The sequence below is a fragment of the Mya arenaria genome, chromosome 10 (genome assembly GCF_026914265.1).
Source record: "Mya arenaria isolate MELC-2E11 chromosome 10, ASM2691426v1".
NCBI classification, from domain to species: Eukaryota; Metazoa; Mollusca; class Bivalvia; order Myida; family Myidae; genus Mya; species Mya arenaria.
The window spans coordinates 31,949,531-31,971,791 of record NC_069131.1 but is presented as its reverse complement, the minus strand read 5'-3'; the positions used below and the strand labels follow the sequence as shown (position 1 = coordinate 31,971,791).

General features: G+C 32.8%; 1 protein-coding gene across 8 annotated transcripts in view; it reads left to right on the top strand.

Annotated features, from left to right (window-relative positions):
• The first annotated feature begins 321 nt into the window (after window positions 1-321).
• Window positions 322-22,261, top strand: part of LOC128206770 (receptor-type tyrosine-protein phosphatase alpha-like) — a 124,645-nt gene continuing 102,705 nt past the window's right edge. For 2 of the 8 annotated variants that reach the window (XM_052909460.1, XM_052909465.1), the window contains exons 1-12: window positions 2,081-2,702; window positions 3,146-3,231; window positions 3,472-3,609; window positions 3,696-3,859; window positions 4,018-4,105; window positions 4,325-4,389; window positions 4,865-4,901; window positions 5,067-5,170; window positions 5,544-5,669; window positions 7,062-7,219; window positions 8,386-8,521; window positions 8,948-9,079. In XM_052909460.1, coding sequence (XP_052765420.1) covers window positions 2,668-2,702; window positions 3,146-3,231; window positions 3,472-3,609; window positions 3,696-3,859; window positions 4,018-4,105; window positions 4,325-4,389; window positions 4,865-4,901; window positions 5,067-5,170; window positions 5,544-5,669; window positions 7,062-7,219; window positions 8,386-8,521; window positions 8,948-9,079 — 1,269 coding nt within the window. In that variant the 5' untranslated portion in view covers window positions 2,081-2,667. Of the gene's footprint in view, window positions 623-2,080; window positions 2,703-2,905; window positions 3,232-3,471; window positions 3,610-3,695; window positions 3,860-4,017; window positions 4,106-4,324; window positions 4,390-4,864; window positions 4,902-5,066; window positions 5,171-5,543; window positions 5,670-7,061; window positions 7,220-8,385; window positions 8,522-8,947; window positions 9,080-10,014; window positions 10,118-10,506; window positions 10,584-11,264; window positions 11,432-11,843; window positions 11,973-12,251; window positions 12,410-12,556; window positions 12,693-13,234; window positions 13,869-22,261 lie in introns of those variants that run through there. The other 6 variants (XM_052909462.1, XM_052909463.1, XM_052909461.1 and 3 more) reach the window with 6 other exon arrangements.

Sequence of the window (22,261 nt, the reverse complement as noted above, 5' to 3'; positions counted from 1 at the left end):
TCGTTTAAAGATTGCAACATTAAATATCTTTTTTTAAAGTTCGCATTGATAACCAACATTACATAATGTTGTATAATACAATTCAAGGAAAGAAACACGCATATACTAACATGGTGCCAGACATCGTTAACTATAACCTTGGAAATCACCAGTAATGTTAACATGACAAAATACAAACATAGACATATAACCTAAGCCTCCTGTGAGCAACGTTGATTCGTTTATTTATTTTTATTTCAGTGTGTCGTGTAAACATATTTATCTCTCTTCAAATATAAAATAAGCATAACATATCAATCCTTCGAAGATAATGTGAGATAATGTTGTCTTATAAATTGCAAACAATGGAAAAATGTTCTGTTAAAATATACATCAAATGATGGCTTGACTAATCTTCCTGGTTTGATATTATAACAGCGTGTCTTTAAGCATATGAAACATATTTTAAACCTGGCTCGTAAGCTTTGTGTTAAAACACTTCTGTCGGAATGAATTAAGTATGAGTCACAGTGGATTTATGAACACTTTAATGACATAATTCCTGTTTTGGAGCAACGGGCTAGTGTACACCAAAACTTAAGCGCAATGTTTTCGTGTGTTATTGTTTTTATACTTGTGCGAGGTAAGTTTTCCATCGTCCTACTAAACTAAAAGCTCCTATTTCCGTGTGTTATTGTTTTTATACTTGTCCGAGGTAAGTTTTCCATCGTCCTACTAAATCTAAAAGCTCCAATTTATTTTAATATTTTAACGATTCATAGAGTCTTTGGACAAAGACTTTGCTTTTATATTGTTTATCTTTGAACACACATTTTCATGATTAAAACATAATTGTTTAACAACTTAATACATTACCATGTCTCGGAAGAAGCACGTTTGTCATTTACAGTTTATGGTATCCTGACGTATTTTGTAATGATATTTGAGAAAATAAAACTGAACACAAAATGATTTACTGATATGAATGTTTACATTTTGGGTGATTCAAAAAGTCGTGGACACCGCCCTAGTCTGAAAAGAAACAAAACGTGTTTATTTCTCCTGAGATTAATGTTAAACAAGCTCTAGATTATGACGTTTTATTATCAAATTAAATCGTAATACCATGCAAATTAAGTTTATTTGATAAATATAGAAGCCCACAATAACATGCATTTTACTGTTAATGTGTATCTTTTGAAAATAATAAAAAATATGCTTTCGTTAACAACATTTTGGCCAGTTTTCTATTAATTCAAAGATACATCACTCAATCAGTGTTATAAATCTATATATTACTGATACTATTACCTGTTGTTTAAAACAGTATTATAATTAGCTTATAAAATGTTAGTAAATTCGGGAACAGATATATTTATGAAATTGAATTAAAAAAACAACAACATATTTTAATAAACACAATAGTATTTCATCTTACAGGAACTTCATGCTTTATTTTCAGTAAAGATGCATTTCGTTTTATTTTTGTATTATTGTGCCGTAACGACTTCATTTGCAATTGGTTCAAAGATATTAATCAATGCACATGTCAGTCTGGAAATAAAATTATACTGCATTAAAGGCAATAGTAAAAGAGATCAAAATTTAATGAAATTGCATATGTATGGATAACTGCTCATGTATTAGTTATACTTTACAGCTGTGTGTGCACAGTTGTGTTCCGAGTGCCAGTGTTGTGCTAACGGGTCATATACAAATTGTACAAACGGCTACTGTAATAATGGATGCATAGAGGGGTATTATGGAGAGAATTGTGTTTACAAATGTAGAATTCAAAATTGCCTTAAATGTGATCGGATCAATGGCCATTATTGCTCAAATTGTATTACCGGATATTACTTGGATACTAATTATTGCATTAAATGTGGAACTCACTGTTCTTCCTGTGAACCATCCGGATGTCAGTCCTGCCATAACGGTTACTATGGAAATAATTGTCAAAGGAAGTGCGCTGCACATTGTACAACCTGTAAAAACTCGAATGATTATTGCCTATCCTGTGAACTCGGATATTATTTGCATAATAATTATTGCCGTGAATGTGGAACTCACTGTGTGTGACACAAACGGGTGCCAGTCGTGCCAGAACGGATACTTTGGATATACTTGTAAAACGAGATGCGCTGTACATTGTACATATTGTAGAAAATCAGATGGTTATTGTAATTCCTGTGAGTCCGGATATTACTTGAAAAATAACCGTTGTTATAAATGTAGAACGCATTGTTTTTCATGTGAGTCAACCGGTTGTCAGTCGTGCCAAAACGGTTACTATGGACATAATTGCCAACGGAGCTGTGCTGCAAATTGTTTGTCTTGTAGAAATTCAGATGGGTATTGCAATTTCTGTAAGTTCGGATATTACTTGAAAAATAGTCGTTGTTTTAATTGTGAAACTCCATGTGCGTTCTGCGAGTCATCCAGATGTCAAGCTTGTTTTGACGGATATTGGGGAAGTATTTGTGAGCATCACTGTGGCCATCACTGTTCATCATGTAACCAAAGTAACGGCGTGTGTATATCTTGTGAGGATGGGTACTGGGGAAGTCAATGCACTACGTGTGGTTCTCAATGTAAAGCATGCAATCAATCAAACGGATGTTTGGAGTGTAGTGTTGGTTACTATGGCCACACATGTGACAAATACAATTGCAATGGTTGCACAGAATGTCAATATGGAAATGGATCACTTTGTCATGCAGGTGAGACTGACATTATTTTCAATATACTATCCATACCTTTCCATACAATATTTTACACACAAATAATACTTTTAGCTATTGAATAGAACATGTTCTTGTCACAACTTCTTGAAATTGTCATGCCCGGAGATAATGTTAATGGTTTGCAATTTATGGTATGCATGATGTATCTTGTAATTTACTGTTCACTTTACTATTAACAGCCTTTGAAACAGAAGCAGGACAACAAACGTCAACTACATCCCTTGCTGGAGGAGTTGGAGGTGGAGTTGTTGCTATTGTTGCCATTGTGGTCGTTGGAATGATTTTGCTTCGACGAAGAGACAAATTAGCATATTCTGACAAAAGCAATATACATTATTGGCAGTTTAACTAATACGTTTTACAGTTAATTATATTACTAGAAATCTTGCATATAATGTGGAAACCGCTTGTACTTTCAGAAGAGACATTCTATGCAACAGAAGTAAGCGACCCGAAAAAGAACATGATAACTCTTCCGCGTTGAACGCAATGGTGAACAAAGGCAGTACGTATGCGTTTTGTAATAAATATTGTATTACGTGTTTTCATAGCAAACGTCTGGTTAATTATACCAAATAAGTTGCTGAATTATATTGTTTCCACCTTGTAGAAGTTGTTAAATCAAGCCGGGAGAAGAGAATGACACACATAGTGCGCTAAGTAACTTCCTGATAGAGTAGCAGGATTTCGATCTTAAAAAAGCACGCCTTATTGACATATTAAGCCCTTGTCTTTGTGTCTTCAGGAGAAGAGTATGTCAATGAAGATACCGATTATTTCCACTCTATTACCATCATAGAAAACACCAATTACCACAGTCCACCAGCGAAGAGCTCTCACAAGGATAACACGCTTATTTTGACTGAGGACAATCTTGAAATCGGTAAGCTAGTTATGGTAAATGTAACATTAGTAGTTCTTATTAAAATTTGACAAAAACAGTTTCTACTTATTTTTACGATGTTTTAGACGCAGATGATGTTTCTGCACAGGACATCACAGACATGTCTGAAACAAATGAATGTGTTTATTACAACAACACAAGAGAAGTCAGCAAATTCAAACTGACTGTAGCTAATTTACCGGAATATGTACACAACATATGCATAAAGGATATAGAAGAAGAATTTCAGGTACCGTACACTGCCTTGATGTCTAACTCATGCTTCTACGTCTTGTGTTTTTATTACATGTAATATAGCTTGGTTTATTTTTAGGTACACGCTTTCATTAACGTTTATAATATGAACATTGTTTATATTTGTATAGCATTTTTTTTTTCAATTTGCAGAAAATACCGTACGGCCTCTTGAAACCTTACGAAGTTTCACAAACGAAGCTAAATATGCATAGAAATAGATACAAAGGAATTTATCCGTGTAAGAACCAGTTCCCTTCTTTCCTTGTGTGCCCTTTCATGTGTTTAAATATAATAGTTTTATTTTATGTTTTAGGCGTTCATAGCTGGGATTGTTTTCTTACATGTTCTTGTTCATTTTCCAATATCTTTGACTTATTTTTGCGTTATTAAGCACGAATGGAATGGCCTTTTAGTACTGTACTTGTGTCAGCAAATGTGTCATTGAGTTCTGTTTTAGATGATGATACGCGTGTTGTAGTACGTGGAGGAGACACAGACTATATCAATGCAAGCTATATAGACGTAAGTCCATACAAGAAAAACGTGTGATATAATTTTTGTTTATAATTCTCCTTGATCTTCTTTTTCTACTTCTTGTTTTAGTTTTTCTTGTTTTAGTTTATCATCTTCTTCTTCTTCTTCTTCTTCTTCTTCTTCTTCTTCTTCTTCTTCTTCTTCTTCTTCTTCTTCTTCTTCTTCTTCTTCTTCTTCTTCTTCTTCTTCTTCTTCTTCTTCTTCTTCTTCCTCTTCTTCTTCTTCTTCTTCTTCTTCTTCTTCTTTTTCTTCTTCTTTGTCTTCTTCGTCTTCTACTTCCGCCTTCTTGATCTTCTTCTTCACATTCACAATTTGACTGTATAAACGCAATAGTATAAGTCATCGCTTTTTCTGATGACACAATTATTATTTTTACTGAACTCTTGGTATTTGTGAATACAACATGAAAATATTCTTAAAATGAATAACTCAAGGCAAAATTTACATAACCTAATTATTTCAGGGTTTCAGGAAACGAAAGGCATACATAGCTGCTTTGGGTAATATGATGTATTAATTGAACGTTTGTTTTCTAATGATATTAACTCATATGAATCAAAATGTTAAACAAAAACACTAAATTTTAGTTTAAAAAAATCAACATTCATTTTAGTTTTGAGGACATGATAATGAAAACCTACATGTTTATATTATGCCTCCTAAAGGTCCGATGGCTAAGCAGCTGGGCGATTTTGGCCAATTCTGGCGAATGGTTTGGCAACAGAAAGTGGAACGGATTGCCATCGTAACTAACTTGGTAGAGTGTGAGGTAAGGTGTTTACTTAACGAAAAGTGTGTGACCCTCTGTGATAAAAGGTGTTGTGGTTTTGTGATGGATGGACAACAAGTAAAACCAATGTGTATGTAATATAACTTCAACGATCTAGGATTAAAATGACAAGAGTACAATTTGAGTTATGGATTCCATTATGAATACCATAAAATATTATGCAGATTAAATATCATGTTATATCGGTATTTAAGCATATTGAAAAGGTGGTTATGCTTATGAAACATAATATTGTTTCCTGTATGCCCTTCAGGCATTAGAGGGCCGTTGGCATTAGTCCATATAATTACATACTTAATTGGATCGTTATCTCAATATAGTTAATAATAAGTTAATATCCGTGTATTTGCAGAAAACCAAATGCGAGCAATACTGGCCTGATCATGGCCAATGTAAGCTATACGGCGATATAAAAGTTATGTGCAAGGTTGAAAAAGTGTACGCAGATTTAATTTGGAGACAGTTTACGTTATCAAAGGTAAAGTTTAATTTACTTGGACAATGCCAGTAGTTTCAGTATCAACGAAAACAATTAGGTTGATGGAATTTGTGTTAGTATGCTTTACTCTTAATCGCATAGCCTATAAGTGATACACATGACAACACAACCTGTGACTGGGAATACGGTGGTGCATCGTCGGATTCGCAAGACTGACAAATTTCATGACACTCCATCCTTCAGCTGTCAAGCAGTTATCAGTACTGAGAACTCCAAGTTTTCCAGTACTACCCTTGAAGGGCAAGTGACAGCAGGGGTATATACCATATAAACATACATAGGTATCAATATGTAGCCTCCCGCGTGCAAAGCGGCCATTATACAACTAAATACTTGAGAACTCTCAGAGGCAGAAAAAAGCTCAAATAAAATATGTTTAATAAATAGTTTCGGATTTTAATATGTCATCCCTTATTAAACGCAATTTCTCCGTTATAAAATTAAAGAATAATTGTTTTGAATAAGTTTCATTTCAGGAAGGGAGGCTGAAATATCTAAGTATTTAGAATGATTCAATATTCCCCCTCTTGAAAATAAGATTTTGAAGTATGCGCACTTTAGTTGTTACGGGATCAAACAAGTGCTATAATGACTTCCTTAAATGATAATATTTCTAGTAAATATGTGTTTATTTTTCAGTCACAAAACTGCGTTTTAACCGATATTTTTGCTACATTAGCTTTTACATTTTCTTATCAGTTCAGAAGCGAACTATAAAAAAGTTGAACATACATAGTCGTTGATAAGCATAGCATGAAATGTAAAACAAATCATTTACTGCCGTTTACATTTCAATGTAGTTTCCTTTTTTCGAAGAGTTGTCATCTTAAATACTTTTACAGTGTGCTTTCGTAACATTTATCATATTAAGATAATTCGAATTATGCAAAAATGTAATCATTATTTTATTGCATTATTTTCTCTGTCAATTTTAATAAGTTGATCAAATAATTCTTATTCAAATCCAAACAACAGTGACTACTATCTGTTTCTTTTTCTATTTAAATAAAAGATAATTGTTAACGATTGGTGATGATAATAAGTTTTCTTAAAGAAACAAAGTTCTTCTATCATAAAGGATTGATTCGAACCGATTGAATTAGAAATTAAAGTCGTGTTTATCCTTTCTGTTTTCGACACACTTGTCTCCTTATAAGAAAAAAAGTCATGATAAACGAATTGCATTGTTCATTGTTTATATTCAATGAGAGTACACTGTCATCTAGCTAACACACTTATACAGCTTGTTATTTTCAACATTTATTTTTAATTCATTATCTTACAATTGGTATGCACCGATGATATATTACATCATAGCACAAGGTTATCAATATGAAACATTTGTTTACATTACTTTTCATCTTCAAACAGGGTACACCGAATTCTGAAGAAAAAAATCTGCATCAACTTCAGTTCACAGCGTGGCCAGACAAGGACATTCCTGATAACGTCACATCAATAATAGAGTTTAGACATAAAGTGAACGCCTTGCCGAGTACCTTTGACGGACCAGTGCTAGTGCATTGCAGGTAGGCTGCGGTTCAGATTATTAAATCGTTCATCTGCTAGCTTGGACCAAATGTAAGCATCGCTTGAACATTGATATATTATTGCATAGTAGGAAATAATTTCAAAACATCGAAGATCGAAACTAAAAATATAAAAGCGATCCATATGATATCTTGGTTTGATTTTGCAGTGAATTTATTTTGATAAAAAAAAATATGCTTTTGTATTAGAAAATTAAATAACAATTATATAAAGCTCGGCAATGTGTATTTGAATTCAATTTGTATTACGATAAACAAGATTAATTCTTCGGTGCGAGATATAAAAAAAACCCGCAATGATTTGGCTAACAATACAGTTCTGGATCGGGCCTTTTGGGACGGGCCTTTTGTTCAGTGGGCTATTTCCTTTTCATATCAATAGCTAGAAAAGGCTACCGTCCATATCTTCCGATTGAATGACTGATTTAGAACGTAATCACCTAGAATCATTCGATTCGCAATTGATATAAACTTAATAAATATAAAGTTGAAAATGCATAACATTTACTTAAAAGAAACTCACTCGCCAATTGTTGTTTTATTGTATCGGTAACGAGTATAATCAACCGTATGATTCGTCGCCGTTAGGAAAAATTTGAACAGCATCGGAGTTCCATACATTCTCCATAACAGTGAAAATGACAGATGGAATTATGAATTAAAAGTGATAACGTCTTAAACGTATGAAGTTAAAATGTATCCTTAAATCATTTCTTGTAAAACAGTGATTAAACTCGTGAATATGCATTGCATGTATTGATCAATCTTTATGGTCTTACTTTCGCATATATTGGCATATATGGGTATAAAGTTTTAGTTGTAAAGTTTAAAAGCATTATCATTTCTGTGTCAGAAACTGTGAATTAAATTGCTTTTCCTCACGCAAATCATTAACTGATAACATCGTGTTAGTGTCTGGGAGTACTGAGCTTATGTTTACGCAAGAAATAAAGATATAAATACATTCTACGATTTACTGGGACAGTTTTGAAAAATATAATTAAGTATAGAAATAATTACATTTCAAATAACAGTACTTGTAAATCAAACTAAGATTTACAAAATTGAGAATAAAAGAATGCATGTTCTTCGTCTTTCTGCTGGGCAGATACAATAGACAGATATTGAGCTTTCTATGTTTTCAGTGCTGGCGTTGGAAGAACGGGAACCTACATAGCTCTGGACATTCTGACTAACGAGGGCGAGGCAGTAGGAGCAATAGATATCCCGAGATGTGTTCTCAATATGCGACAGAACAGACCCAGCATGATTCAGACTTTGGTTAGATGCTTACTGATATATCTGTTGTATAATATTAGTGAATGAACAGTCGCAAAAACGAGGTCCGTTAACAGGTAAGGGATGTTGGGCGGCGATCGATATTCATTGGTTTCACCAAATAAATTCTAAGGAACTCTTTTCTATAAAAGAGAAGATGAAAAGTGCCTGTGTGTCCATTTAAATCCAAATAATGCATTTATAGGACAAAAGAAAGATTGTATACTTCCATTTTTATTTCGTTTCTTGTTAGTTAATTGTTGTTTCTTTCACTCATTACCAATCTTATAAAAGTTTAACGTCTGAACATTTCAATGCAAAATGCAGTTTAAGAAAATGTAATGCACAATATAAACCATTCCAGCAGTACGTGCGAAAGCATACACAAAAATAACTGTTTATCTTATAACTGAGCTTTTCTATTTTCAGAGTCAATACAAGTATCTACACGAAGCTTTGGTCCATTCATTGACCCTTGATTGCTCGTTGATAAAACAAGAACACTTCCATGAATATATGAATATGATGTCCAGCAAACAGGAGATACAGAAGCAGTTTGAGGTAGGATTGTTACTCAAAGTATCAATGGTTATAATCAATGTTCAAAATTAATGTAAACACCGTTAATCCAAAGTCGTCTGAACCCAGATAAAGGATATCGGTATAACGATACTCGGATTAACAGTTTTTAAAAATGAAAGCGTTCGTGTATTGTTGGTGACGTAAATTATTCAGTCTGGAATACTGCAATGTCGACCACACATGTTATGTTTTTGTTAGAATTATCGTTTTCAATAGTTTTGATTATTGTTTAATAATTACTAAATAATGTTTTAGTATACCTTTTAATTAAAACAACGTTATGCATGTTTATGACAAAAAATGTTTTAATAGCAATGAAAATACACTTAGTTAACTTATTTCGTTCGGCTCTTCCCGGTTTTGTTCGGCAGCGTGTCGTGTGAGTAATTTTAATTTGCTTTAGATAAACATTTTAAATTATACTCAGACTGTGTAAACCAGCCAATGTATACAAATTAAACTCATCCAAAACAAATCACTCATGATCTGACATCAATGTATAATACAGACGCGTGCTCAATGTCTGTCTCTAACAAGAACTAACTGTGCTATATTATAACCTCAGGCCGAGGCCCGCGTATTATCAAAGTATAGTGTGAAACTTTGAGGATTTAAGTTTACGAATTCGAAAGGTGATTGCTAACTAGATGTGAAATATCGAATCAGGGCCTAAGTTTTGACTCTGAAATGGCGATAAATTCGAAATGACAATATTTGCTTTATTGATCAAAATTTCAATTTTAATACAGAAGAAAAGATCGGATTTTTTTTAATTCGAAACAACGATTGATTTGGATAAACGGTGTTCGGATTAACGGTGTTTAAATGAAATATGTAATTAATATATATCAAGGTTGCATGATTTACATTTAAAGTATTCATATATTGTATGTTGCCTTCTGATTATACGTTAGAAAATGCAAATGAACCAAGAGCAAAAGTCGGATCAGGAACTACAGGCAACGGAAAAGAATCGGATTCTGACAAAAAAGAACAGAAAACACGCGGATATACCAGGTTCCAATATTATTATGATTGTAAAAGTGCAGCATTTCTTTAATTGACTTGCAACATATGTTGCAAATATCTCGAAAGAAACTATTTAGACGAATTAACATGATATAAACATTCTCAAAATACGGTTAATGTTAGTCCAGCATTTAGTTGTGCTTATAATATATTACGTTTGTTATCTTGTTCAAATGGCCGGTACCCATCCTAATGACCGCTGGTATCAACTCTCCTCTGATTTTAATGTGCGACCTTCTGTTTGGTGAGGTTCCTGCTCTTGCCGATTGAGCATGAACCCTCTTCCGCCCACGCGCAAATCCCGTCCCTGAAGCAAACTACTTTTGAAATTTCTCTATGTTAACATGATCTATATTCTTGGTGTTATGTATTGTAAGGTGATGCCAACAGACCACGTCTTTATCTGTTTCTGAAACCAGGCGAATCTGATTATATCAATGCGATATACATCAACGTAAGTATATGTTCTTATATAACTTGATAGATTGCTCTAAATATATTGATAGATGAAATTTGTAAATCGCTCACTCTGCCTCAATCTTAACAACGGGCGTGCGATGACATATTGTTAGATCGATTTATTTTTATATTGAGAGTTGTTATTATATCTATGTTGACAAAAACAGGTTAATATGTCAGTTTAAAACAAGTTCGTTTTATTAAAGAGGTACAGTATTAAACTGAAATTGTAACGCTGACAAACGTTTTCGTTCAAGCTTTTGATGTTATGATATTTTGTCGAAAGCATGTTAATCTAATAGCTCTATATAAGTATTTGTTTCGTAATAAAATGCACAGTTAGCAGACGATTTGTTGGCTAAGTTTAAACATATTTTACTGAGCAAAAATACACAAAATTTCAATATATATATATACATAATTACATTTCAGGATTAGAACAATATAAATTAATCAATTGAGTTCCTCACCCTGTTGTTATAAATTGCAGCTGGCATTTGAGGCAGTTATTACTGATAAAGTTATCATTAAAGCTTTTATTATTTATTATACACAGGTGTCTGGATGTCAGACTTGTTGAGATTTGTTGGCTTGCTGAAACATATTTTTCATTGCATTCGTTTTAAATAAAATGATAAAAAGGTAAAATAAATGTTAAATAATACTCTGTTTAAAGGCCTACCATACGGTAAAGACGAGTAAAAATGCGTGTGTCACTTTTAGAGTTTCAAAACAAAGAACAGCTTCTTGGTTGCACAAACACCTCTACCTGACACAGTTTCCGATTTCATTGCACTTGTTGTTCAGGAAAACTGTTCCCGTATTGTTAGTTTGGAATCTCAGGTAAATTATTGACAAGTCAGATACTTTGAACAAGACTTTATGCTTGTACTTTGACACCGACCATTGGATGCTTCACTGAATTTTAATTGTTAAAATTATGTTTTTCGCAAATAATGAAACCATTATGCTAAACTAACGTCATTACGCGTATGTAGATATATGTAAATAGTGTTTAAGTTCTATCATTACGTCATTAATAAAGCGTTGCAAATTGTATATTACGCTATAATGTTCATAATATAGCGATGTTTATGTATTTAACACTAAATATCATAATAATGTTGTTTTTTTTACAAAGTTTGAAAAGTACACAGAAATCTTAATCGAGTTGCCAGTTATGTAAAAGCCTCTATCGTTTATTCAGATTTGAACAAAATAAATGGTTTCCTGTTACTTATATTGTTTTATCCAGGGGATTGGCCTGTACGTTCCTGGTGACGATCAATCAATGATGAAAGGTGTGATTTCCATATTTTCAACAAGAGTTCAAAGTACGAGACACTTTGTAAAAAGAGAGCTGCATTTTAAACACGACGGAAAGGTACGAAAACAGCAAAATGTCATAATTGCTTTGTTAGAAAACTGAAAACAATGTTTTAACAGTTTCCTATGGTTTATATATAAACAAATATGTTCTTTCTAGTCTACAGTAAATGAAAAATAGCATCAGTAACAACAACCAAAACCCCACCAACACCAACAACTGCAGCATCAGTAATAATAAAACTACCAAAACCATAAACAATAACAATATGTTGTGCGTTTGCGATATTATATCTCAAGTATTATCTCTAAAATATAATTTTTCGTTGGATTTAAGACCAAGTCGGAGGTGAGAATACCACACTATGAATATTTAGATTGGGATAAAAATTACAATACTCCGAAGTCAGCAGAACACTTTGTTGCCTTCATCAAAGAGGTTGAAGACGCATCCAAATCATCTCACTTGAACGGACCGATACTGGTGCATTGTATGTACGTACAATCTTTTAATTAGCTCAAAGTCGACTTCAGATTTTGTATTAGTGTTAATATTAAAAAAAACTTTGATATCACAGGAGAATAATTAATTAATACGGTCGTAGATACCAATCTTTAAATGATATATTACCATTGTGACAGGAACGGCGCTGGTAAGAGCGGACTTTTATGTGTTGTCTCGACATTACTTGAAACACTGAGTGAAGATAATGAAGTCAGTGTGGTCAATGCGGTAAGGAAAGTCAGAGCAAGACGACTGCTTTCCATTCCAAATAAGGTAAATATAAAACTTTTTTCAAACAAATCGTTATATATGACTTATGCTTGGTATTATTATTGCACCACAATGGTACAATGGAAACCACAATGATCAACCCGTAGTAATTTTAACGATGAGTCTGTAGAGAGGCGCCAAGTTCAAAACCTAACATACACTGAACGAGAAACACATTGAATAACAAGTGCTTGTTTAATACGAATGTACATGCATGATATTTGCATTTTTTGCACAAGAATAAATTTAAATAGTTTGCATCTTTTGACTTTTTAAGTCCATCATATGTTTGTTTGTTAAACTACTTAATATGTGTTCATTTGTTTTCAAGGTCGACATATTTGGTAGTGTTAATGCCAATATGGCATTCAGATATCATAATAAAATAAGTAATGTTCGTATTGTATCGCCTAGACGGCATCCTAGTGATTACGTTCTTTATGTTATCGAATCACATTTTTACATTGGGAGTTTTCGTCTTTTTTGATATTTTTAAAAACTGTCTATGCATTATCATTGTTTTGAATGCAGGTTTAATTTTTCAGGAACAATTTTACTTTTGCTACGAGTGTGTTCTCCAATCCTTGAATGCAAAAGATGACGCTGTGTACTACAACACAAGTGGGGATATCAAGAGGAAATGAGCACGGCAGCCTATTTTGAAACAATGAACGTCGATGTGTTGTCCTTGGCAAGAACATATAAATATATACATTATATATATATATATATATATGACATGTTCAGCTATATTACTTATAATTTGCACACATGTTGACATTATTAAACGTAACATTATTGCAATTCTGCATCACCGTATTCAAATGCTTAAAAAAACGCTAATGTTTATCTGTCTATCTAAACATTGTTTTGTGAATATCATTGTAAATATTTGCACAAATACTGCTATTACTAATAAACTGTAGTGTGTTGTATTTGATCGAAACGAGATCCCATTTGAAAGGCTTAATATGCAAACTTATCATGCGATAGGTAGCATTTGATAAGATACAGCGAAAGGTCAATATATGCTTACCACTTTCTGCACGGTAAGCTTGTCGATATAATAAACAAAATGTACCAGACGGAACCTTCGTGATTGAAACTGGAAATGTGTGCGCGTTGTGTATAATTTCAGTCATTAAGTTTATGTAGTGAATGCAGTCAGTGTTGCTTAAATGTTTCATGAACGCATTGTACATTTTAATTATCATGTTGTTTTCTATATATATATATATATATATATATATATATATATATATATATATATATATTGCATTATGCCGAATACACAATAAATGAGAAACGTGTAAAGAAAAAAGTCAAAACGATTACACAGTTTTTTATTCCTGTTTCTATAACAATTGCTGTATTATAACGAACCTTTAAGGATGTTTCGAAGGTTTTTGGCGTTGATAAATGTTTCAAAGAAGAGATGTATTGTACGAGAAGATTTTCACGTAACAGAACATTTTATTGAATATTTAAACCTATGCATAACTGCTGCTCCACAGCATATAAAATTATTTTATAAAAGTTATTTCTACCAACTTGCATTGGCCTTAAACTTACAATTCAAGTAATAATAAAAAAGGCAGAATGTGGAATGGTCAACAAGTTCAATGGAACAAAAATATCATGCCTCACTCAAGCTTATATGACATTAATATAAAAGTTCATAGATGAATCTGAAAGCAGGATTATTGTCTGTTTACTTTATTTACGTATGTTATTTTACATTGTATGATAGCATTTTATGCATTGAAATATTTTGATAGTTCTCCATATAGACCTACTTCAAACATATATGTTGTATATATTCTAATACCGAATAAAATATCTTCTCTCTATGACTGTTTGGATCAAGTTCATTTGTCTGTGACGTTATAACACACTTCCTATCTGATTTCCATAGATAAGCCTCAAACACACTAAGATATACATATGGAGAAATGAATCACTGAATGATGGTTTTGATATATAACAGTGCCTGAATCTAATTTAATCACGCCATTTGTATAATGATACTTATATTATATTTAGTTAAACAACTGGCATACTATTAGTAGTGTTCCTTGTTTTCGTCTACTCTTTAACATTTCCTTCCATTTTGGACAGTAACAAGAAGAATGGGCGAAACCGTACAGAACTCAATTATACCACATGTTTTTGTTACACAGTACAAAACTGCAGCCCTCATGATATAAATCACACACCTGTGCTCAATTACTCTGGTTGTGGGTGCCGGTCTTCCACTTATTTCTATCCTGATTTGGATGTCGAGTTCTCCTATTAAGCTGTTCAAATTTAGGGGTTTAGGAACTGTATTCCAATACATTTAGGCGACATTATACATTTAAGTTTAGTGTCGTCTATAAATGCGATACAATACATTCACCCGTGACGACCGAATCGGCACCATCAGCAAAGCAGGCAACACTATTTATAATTAAATCATTATATTAACCAAACAACTCCAATATTCTTCCCCCCTCCCTCATTAAAACAACAATATACTTAAATATTGAGAGGACAAACCATATTAATGAATAATCCAATCGTTTTTAATCTTAGTGACTGTGTTATGTAGTATGATTTCCATGCTCATTTAAATTATCAGATGAATCGCTCCTCGAAATACCAGTGTGTTATCATTTTCAAATATAAAGTGTTTTTTTTTAATTTAGTATGTGGGATTGTGGCCCTCAAAGTATGTGTGCTAGTATAAGTGTAAAATTGTGCATTTTGTATAATCTCCCAGCAGAAATAAAGTTCATGGGCAATGCTGTTAAATTGTTTCTCCTCACATATTTCGCTTGTGGCGTAACTAGCGCAATTTCCCCTTTATGTTGGAATGAAGTTTGGTTACGTCTTGTTCAGCGAGGTTTTGCTATTTTAACATTGAAACTGGAATTATTTGTGGTTCCGCACACTCGATCCGTGAAATTTTTAATGTAAGTAAACTCTAGCTAGGATCCTACAACCCCTATGCAAATCACTTGATTGAAAAGGCGATCAAGGATTATGACCGCTGGTAACAATCATATTTCACGTTTCACGTTTAAAACACTTGTAAATCATAAGAGCAATACTCAATCGTGACACGTAACAAACTATCCCGTGGGAACCATAAAAAATGACATATGTCAAACAAAACAAAGCATTAAAGCAAACATATAACGCCGAATCAAATCTTGACGAGGTGAAGTGGTGAAGGTAACGTTTGTAAGTGGTGTGATAACACTTGATCGTGGTGGTAAACACGACCAGAGGTCAGTTAATATCAATAAGTTCATTTAACAGTAATTAATTGATGAAAACCAGGCAGTAAGTGATTGGTACTTTTTGCAGTAAAATGTAAATAAATGGGAGAATAAGTGTTTGAAAAACTTGAGGAAAGTTGTTAATCAAATTAAGATAACAAATTTAATTACAAATAAGACTAGTTGAAGAAAAGTATCACGAATAACAGTATTTCGTTCGATATTTCATTTAGATATACCAGCTTTAAACATATTACTATGTGGGAGAGCACTGCTATTAGAATTAAATATTTTCTAGTTGTTGTCATCGCCTATTTAAGCTTTTACGTTTCTGTTTCATGTTTTCACTTGTTATTTCTTATTTCAGTCGTTTACAAAGACAGTTGACACACTTGGCACATCTTGGTAAACTCCTTTCCCAATTTGATTTAAAAAAAAGTTTTATTTTAAACATATAAGGTAATTTATTCGATAGGCATACTTTTTCTTGGATGACAATAAATCCGAAAACGCTATATATTTGAATTATTATTCTCCTAGAAAACGTTTGTGAATTAGTTAGTGATAAAATGCCGTAATCGTTTGAGTTAAATCACATTCCCAAAGCTTGTGGCTGTTCGAGGTAATAGTCCTTAGACACAAATCACATGACCTGGTGACTACTATTAGAATACCGGACTTTGTTTTATCAAGTGACTGTGTATACACATGTTCCAATTGGATTAAGTTCTATTTCAATTGAAATTCGTCCCAATTCTTGCTCTCATGAAGATAAAATTACGCATATGGCATACAATCTAACCTCTTGAAGTAACACATTCATTTTCATAATTAACAAAACATCAGGGTCGTGTTTCACAAAACATTTGAAGTCATTTCCGCACTGAAGCCATTTTTCTAAGTTAAGTGTCTCACTGCATATTATATACACTAACTTCACAATATCTAAGCTACAATATTTGTCATAACACTTAAATCAAAGTACAAACCTTAATGGAAACAAACTTTTATTAAGATATTTTAAATTGACTATGCAGGAAAGTGATTTAAGTAAGGAAATGACTTTGATGTTTTATGAATACCGACCAAACTCATCATATCAATTGAGAACTAGTGCACATCCACTGTTTTCAAATCCTTACAAACTCAAACAGTTATCGTCGTAATGTCTTATAATTGTATAATGCTTCAAATGCAGCATATTCATATGTTGGCAGTGGATACAATGCATAGAAAATATTTTTGTTAACATTCGTATATGATATTCCAGGCTATACGTTTCGTCACAACACCACCGAGTATAAGTTAATATAAATCTTGCTAGGTCATTTACCATTCCTACACTACGGGTTCTTGAACGTGCAACTGTGTAAAGCTTTGTCACACGGGTCACTCCTGTTAAAGGTATTTCACGTCATAGTGTAACCTGCTGTGCTTTTATATCACGAGGTCCACGAGGAAAGGATTCAACCATGTCAACTTGGAATATCCCATTTCCACAATAAAACCCAGACTAGACACATAAACAACAAGCTAATATTAGCCTAAAGCCGCCTATTACTAATCAAATCTGCTCCAATCACTTAACTTGTACTTGAACAAACTCGACTTTCTGGATGTTTCATGACTATGCTGGTAACGTTTTATATAGGTCTGCAACAAAACACTCTTCCCCGAGGCTAGTCATGTTCCATTTCAACATTATAATACACCGTTTACGTTTTCATAAATCACTTGTGTCAGGAAAAGTTGCCATTCAAAAACATCATTATAGTTATTATGGTTATATTAACATATTAAAAGAAATGTTATCATGTTTATATCAGATGCAGACGTTTGTATTTTGATGTACACTGCGGGATAAATACTCAAGGAATTATCACAATCTTAGAACTTTGTTATGATTGTATGGTGTTAACTGTACCGAATGATTACTTTACTGTTCGTCTAGATATCAATCCTACGTTTCTGCTAATATAATTTTAATTAAAACAATAAAAGCATAAATCATGAGTTCCATAAAAGATCACTTTTAGCTCATGTCAGTGAAAATGTTTTATAAACGTATAAATATCAATGTATTCAACATGTATTCTTGTATGTGTATCCGTCACTGTTAAGCAATTCATTGAGTTTATCTGCCCAACCATTTGTTGGTATTATTAAATTGTTTGGTTTTAGATATCGCGATGATACTCTTGTGCTTAAATATAAGATATAATCATAACGAACTTCGAGATTTTTTACTTCAGTATTGGTATACCTGTTTAAGTCATGTCCATTGTTTAATTGGTAATAAATGGACGCCGGACAAAACACATAGCAGCAAACGTTCAACGCAAAACAAATGCATGAAAAGTTGTGTCAGGGGAACAAATCAATACAAGAATATCATAGCATATATATATATTTAACAATATTATTTCCCTTTAGCTATAGGTGTTAAAAACAGTTGGTATACGTAATAAGTTATTTGTGTAATGTTTAAGAATACTTTGATTTAAAAAGTGTCAAGTAGGCGTTAAAGGATTTATGTGCCATAAGAGAACCAATAAAATAAATATTGTGCACGTACATCATTTGAGTTTATACATAAAAATACATGGAATCCCGAGTCTACAAGAGTATTATTTACAATATCTTGACAATAAACACAAACATTCGGTTAGCGGGGTTGTATTATGTCAGCCAATCACAAAATCGTAATTCATAATTTGAACACTTTGAATACTAATTATAATTAATAGAATATAAAGTTACACATTTAAACAAGTTTCAATGTATCTATAATAAGAACGCCAACTTAAAATGATTTTAAATTCATACCAGTTTTAAATCTACTCCAAAACAACAATTATCATAACTCAAGTCAGTTAGTCAGTGATTGATATGATTGGTCAATATATAATACTCGTAAGGATAGAACATAATTTTGAAAATGAACAATTAACATTTTGCTTTGAATTAAGCACTATTTCAACGCATTCTCTAAGGTGCATTCTTCTACGATAATTATCTTAGCTAGTTCAAGAGATTTTGCAATAGTATTAGTTGTCTGGGTCTTGTGGTAGTTTGTTAATATGTACTCTACCTTAGAAGCAACTCGTACAAACGTATGGGTTGTGGTGTCAGCGTTATTGATTGTCGTAGCAGATCAAACTAGAATCGCAACTTAACCGTAGCTTAAGCTCTTCGCATGGTAAAAACCGTGCGCGATGGGAAGCAATGCGTATCAAACGTTTTGTTTTTTCATTTATTATCATTCATACTATATTGTGACAAAGAATCAGACGCTATGTATTTTGAAGACAACGAATGTTTTCTAGCACTTCTCTTCAGTTCGAATAAAAATATTGTCCTACTATCACGACTTAATTGAACAATATAACAGATTTGTCGCCCTTCCGGATCTAAAATAAATCATATACAGCAGTAGGCAATATTTATGCAAATACCGTCCACTATGTGGTCGCGATTTACTACGTTTGACCATTATCGCTCGATTTGCTTACCGATTGTGTCCCGAACCTTCACCGTTAGAGTAGCAATGGCTACGTTAATGACCCCTATTAGTCTACCAAGTCAGTACAAATGTCAACGCCGCTGATTGGTTGAGTTGAAAAGCTACTTATATTATCAAGAAGCTGATTTGCTAAACGGCCAAATAACCATCAATAGTCAAACTGCCACGGACAATGCATCAAAGCAAAACGTCCATGTACAAGAGAAACACGTAATTACCACAATGTTAATATGCTAATTTAGAGAAGAATATTATTACCTGAAATTGGTTTCGATGTCTGTGTGAATAATGGTCAATCTAAACTTACACTTCTGTTAAGCTGGACAATTTTCAATTAAAAGTTTTAGCGTAAAATAATATAGAAAAGTAGAACGTTTATTGCGTTTGTACCTTTCAAGCATTATGCAAATATTTATTTGATAAACTCTTAAAAACTGTGCTTTGTTCAACGGAAATAAGTGCAGATATGTATATTCTCCGTGTGACCACTTGTTAATAAGTTGTATGTTGCATTGGCTTGTCTTTTGCCAATCTTCGGATTGTTTCAAGGTTCAGTAATTATTTTGTGTGAAAACCTGCGTATGTGCATTTCAGAAAATAAAACAGCTAAGTGAACGCTACTAAAAACAACTAGAGAAATATATAATTTTTATTTAAAATTTCATTCGACGACTTTAACGGCTGTTGCTCACTCATTGTGTACGACGCGAAAAACGTAGGGGTGCGTGATCATAATCTTTATTTATTTGATTTTCATAGTTTGCAACTTCTTTGCAGACGAATGAGCTTACAGACATATTATTCCTTGCATGGCATTCACTTAAAACGCGTTATGTACCCAGCCTGTAAGATCGTGTAGTTGTCCTCTTCATTAGCGACCTCTTTTTTCAAGCTGTCATCAAAGGTTGACCGTATTAACTTCTCTTACTTCAGCAAATCCTATCCATATTTCAAATAGGTGTTTTTCAGGTAACTTGGCCATATTTTGTATTTATATTGCTCTTGTAATAGTAGTTCTAAGATAAATGTTTCAAGCATGATACAATCCATTCGCAGAATTCTACTTTTTGGGGCATTGTAGCTGCTCAAGGTTTTATTGTATCAATCATTATATATATATATATATATATATATATATATATATATATATATATATATATATATATATATATATATATAAAACAAAGAGCACCCGTACGTATATGTGACGTATATATGACAATAACAATCAAACTTATTAAAAGTACTACAAATATAAGTTAAGTATACTACATCATAAACAGTTCAATGACAAATATTTGTTCTGACATTAATATATTGATTAAGCAGGTATTGAAGAAACGGCTCAATTAAATCAGGTTATCATGTACAAGTGTTTTCGTCAAGAACCCACTGGTATACCGCGTAATGAGTGTATTTTGTTTAAGACATAACACTTTAAGAACTCCAAACACTGTACATATATTTTGCTTTACATATGGGGCATATGTTTTGGAAACAAAATATTTTGTTTTATGTTGCAATGATCATAATTTGGAACTCAATCTCGAACAGCAATAACACACGCCCGATCGATACAAACACATATAATTTAAGAAATATTTCACACCACTGAGGGTTATATGACGATATAAGGACCGGCCAGTCAGTGTTTTTGGACTTGGCGTTAGCCGAGGTCTATTCACCATCGGCGACTGACTGGCCGGTCCTTATAATGCCATATGGCCAGAAGTGGTGTGTAAATATTCCTTATATTATACCGAACATTTTATATTAACATTCAATATTTTAAAGGCACTTTAGAAGTGTTTTATTTAACAAAGCTAATAATGTTTACTTGCGCCAAATTTTCCGTTGTAAAAAAGCAAGCCGCACTTACCAGTTGTATGACGAAAGCGGTCCATATTATATTTTTGGCGAACCGGTCAAAAATATGATATGGACCGCTGACGTAGAATTTTTGATCAAAATACAGTGATATACGGACCGATCGACTTTATATATGCACTAACAAAGAAGGGACACATTTATGTAAGGTATGATAATTATATAAATATATTTCCTTTTTAACTTTTACCTGATTTTTTTTACAAACATTGATAATAACTTTATAATAAAATGGCAATTTAAATTTAACAGTGGTTTGTCGAAAGTACCAATGATAATATGCAAACCAAACATTTTAAATAATAAATGGTGGTTTCTGGCAGGTTAAATTTGGTAAAAAACTAGTATGGCATTTCGCTTTTCGATCTGAACTAGGCTTCATCTGATGAGAGCAATTGAGTTCATTTGACATATATACGTTATAACAAACATGACATTTGGACCCTACAACAACGCCGTAGCATCTTTTTATAACAACAAAACATACATAATATTTGAATAAACAATAAAGTGATAAAACTCCTTATTCTTGTTTTTTTTATTAATGTATGCATGATTCATTGATATCCGTATTCAACGTTCACATTTTAATCGCGTCTTTTGTTCAGTGTATGTTACCCCCTCAATGCACTCTTTACAAGCTCATTGTTAATTGTTTTGATGCTTTTTTCCCTTGTGGTTTACATTGTATCATTGTGATACAACTCTATAAATAAGCAAATTCATACAAAAACAGAAAGTTTTAGATTAGCCTGGTTTGGAATAACGAGCGTTCTTCTAGCTCTGACTCATCATTTTGACCACAAAGATTGCATTATCTTGACACATTGTTATAAATAATGTAAAGACAACTCATAAATCGCCGCTCTGTCCAGCACAGATTCTTTCTCAACGGAAGA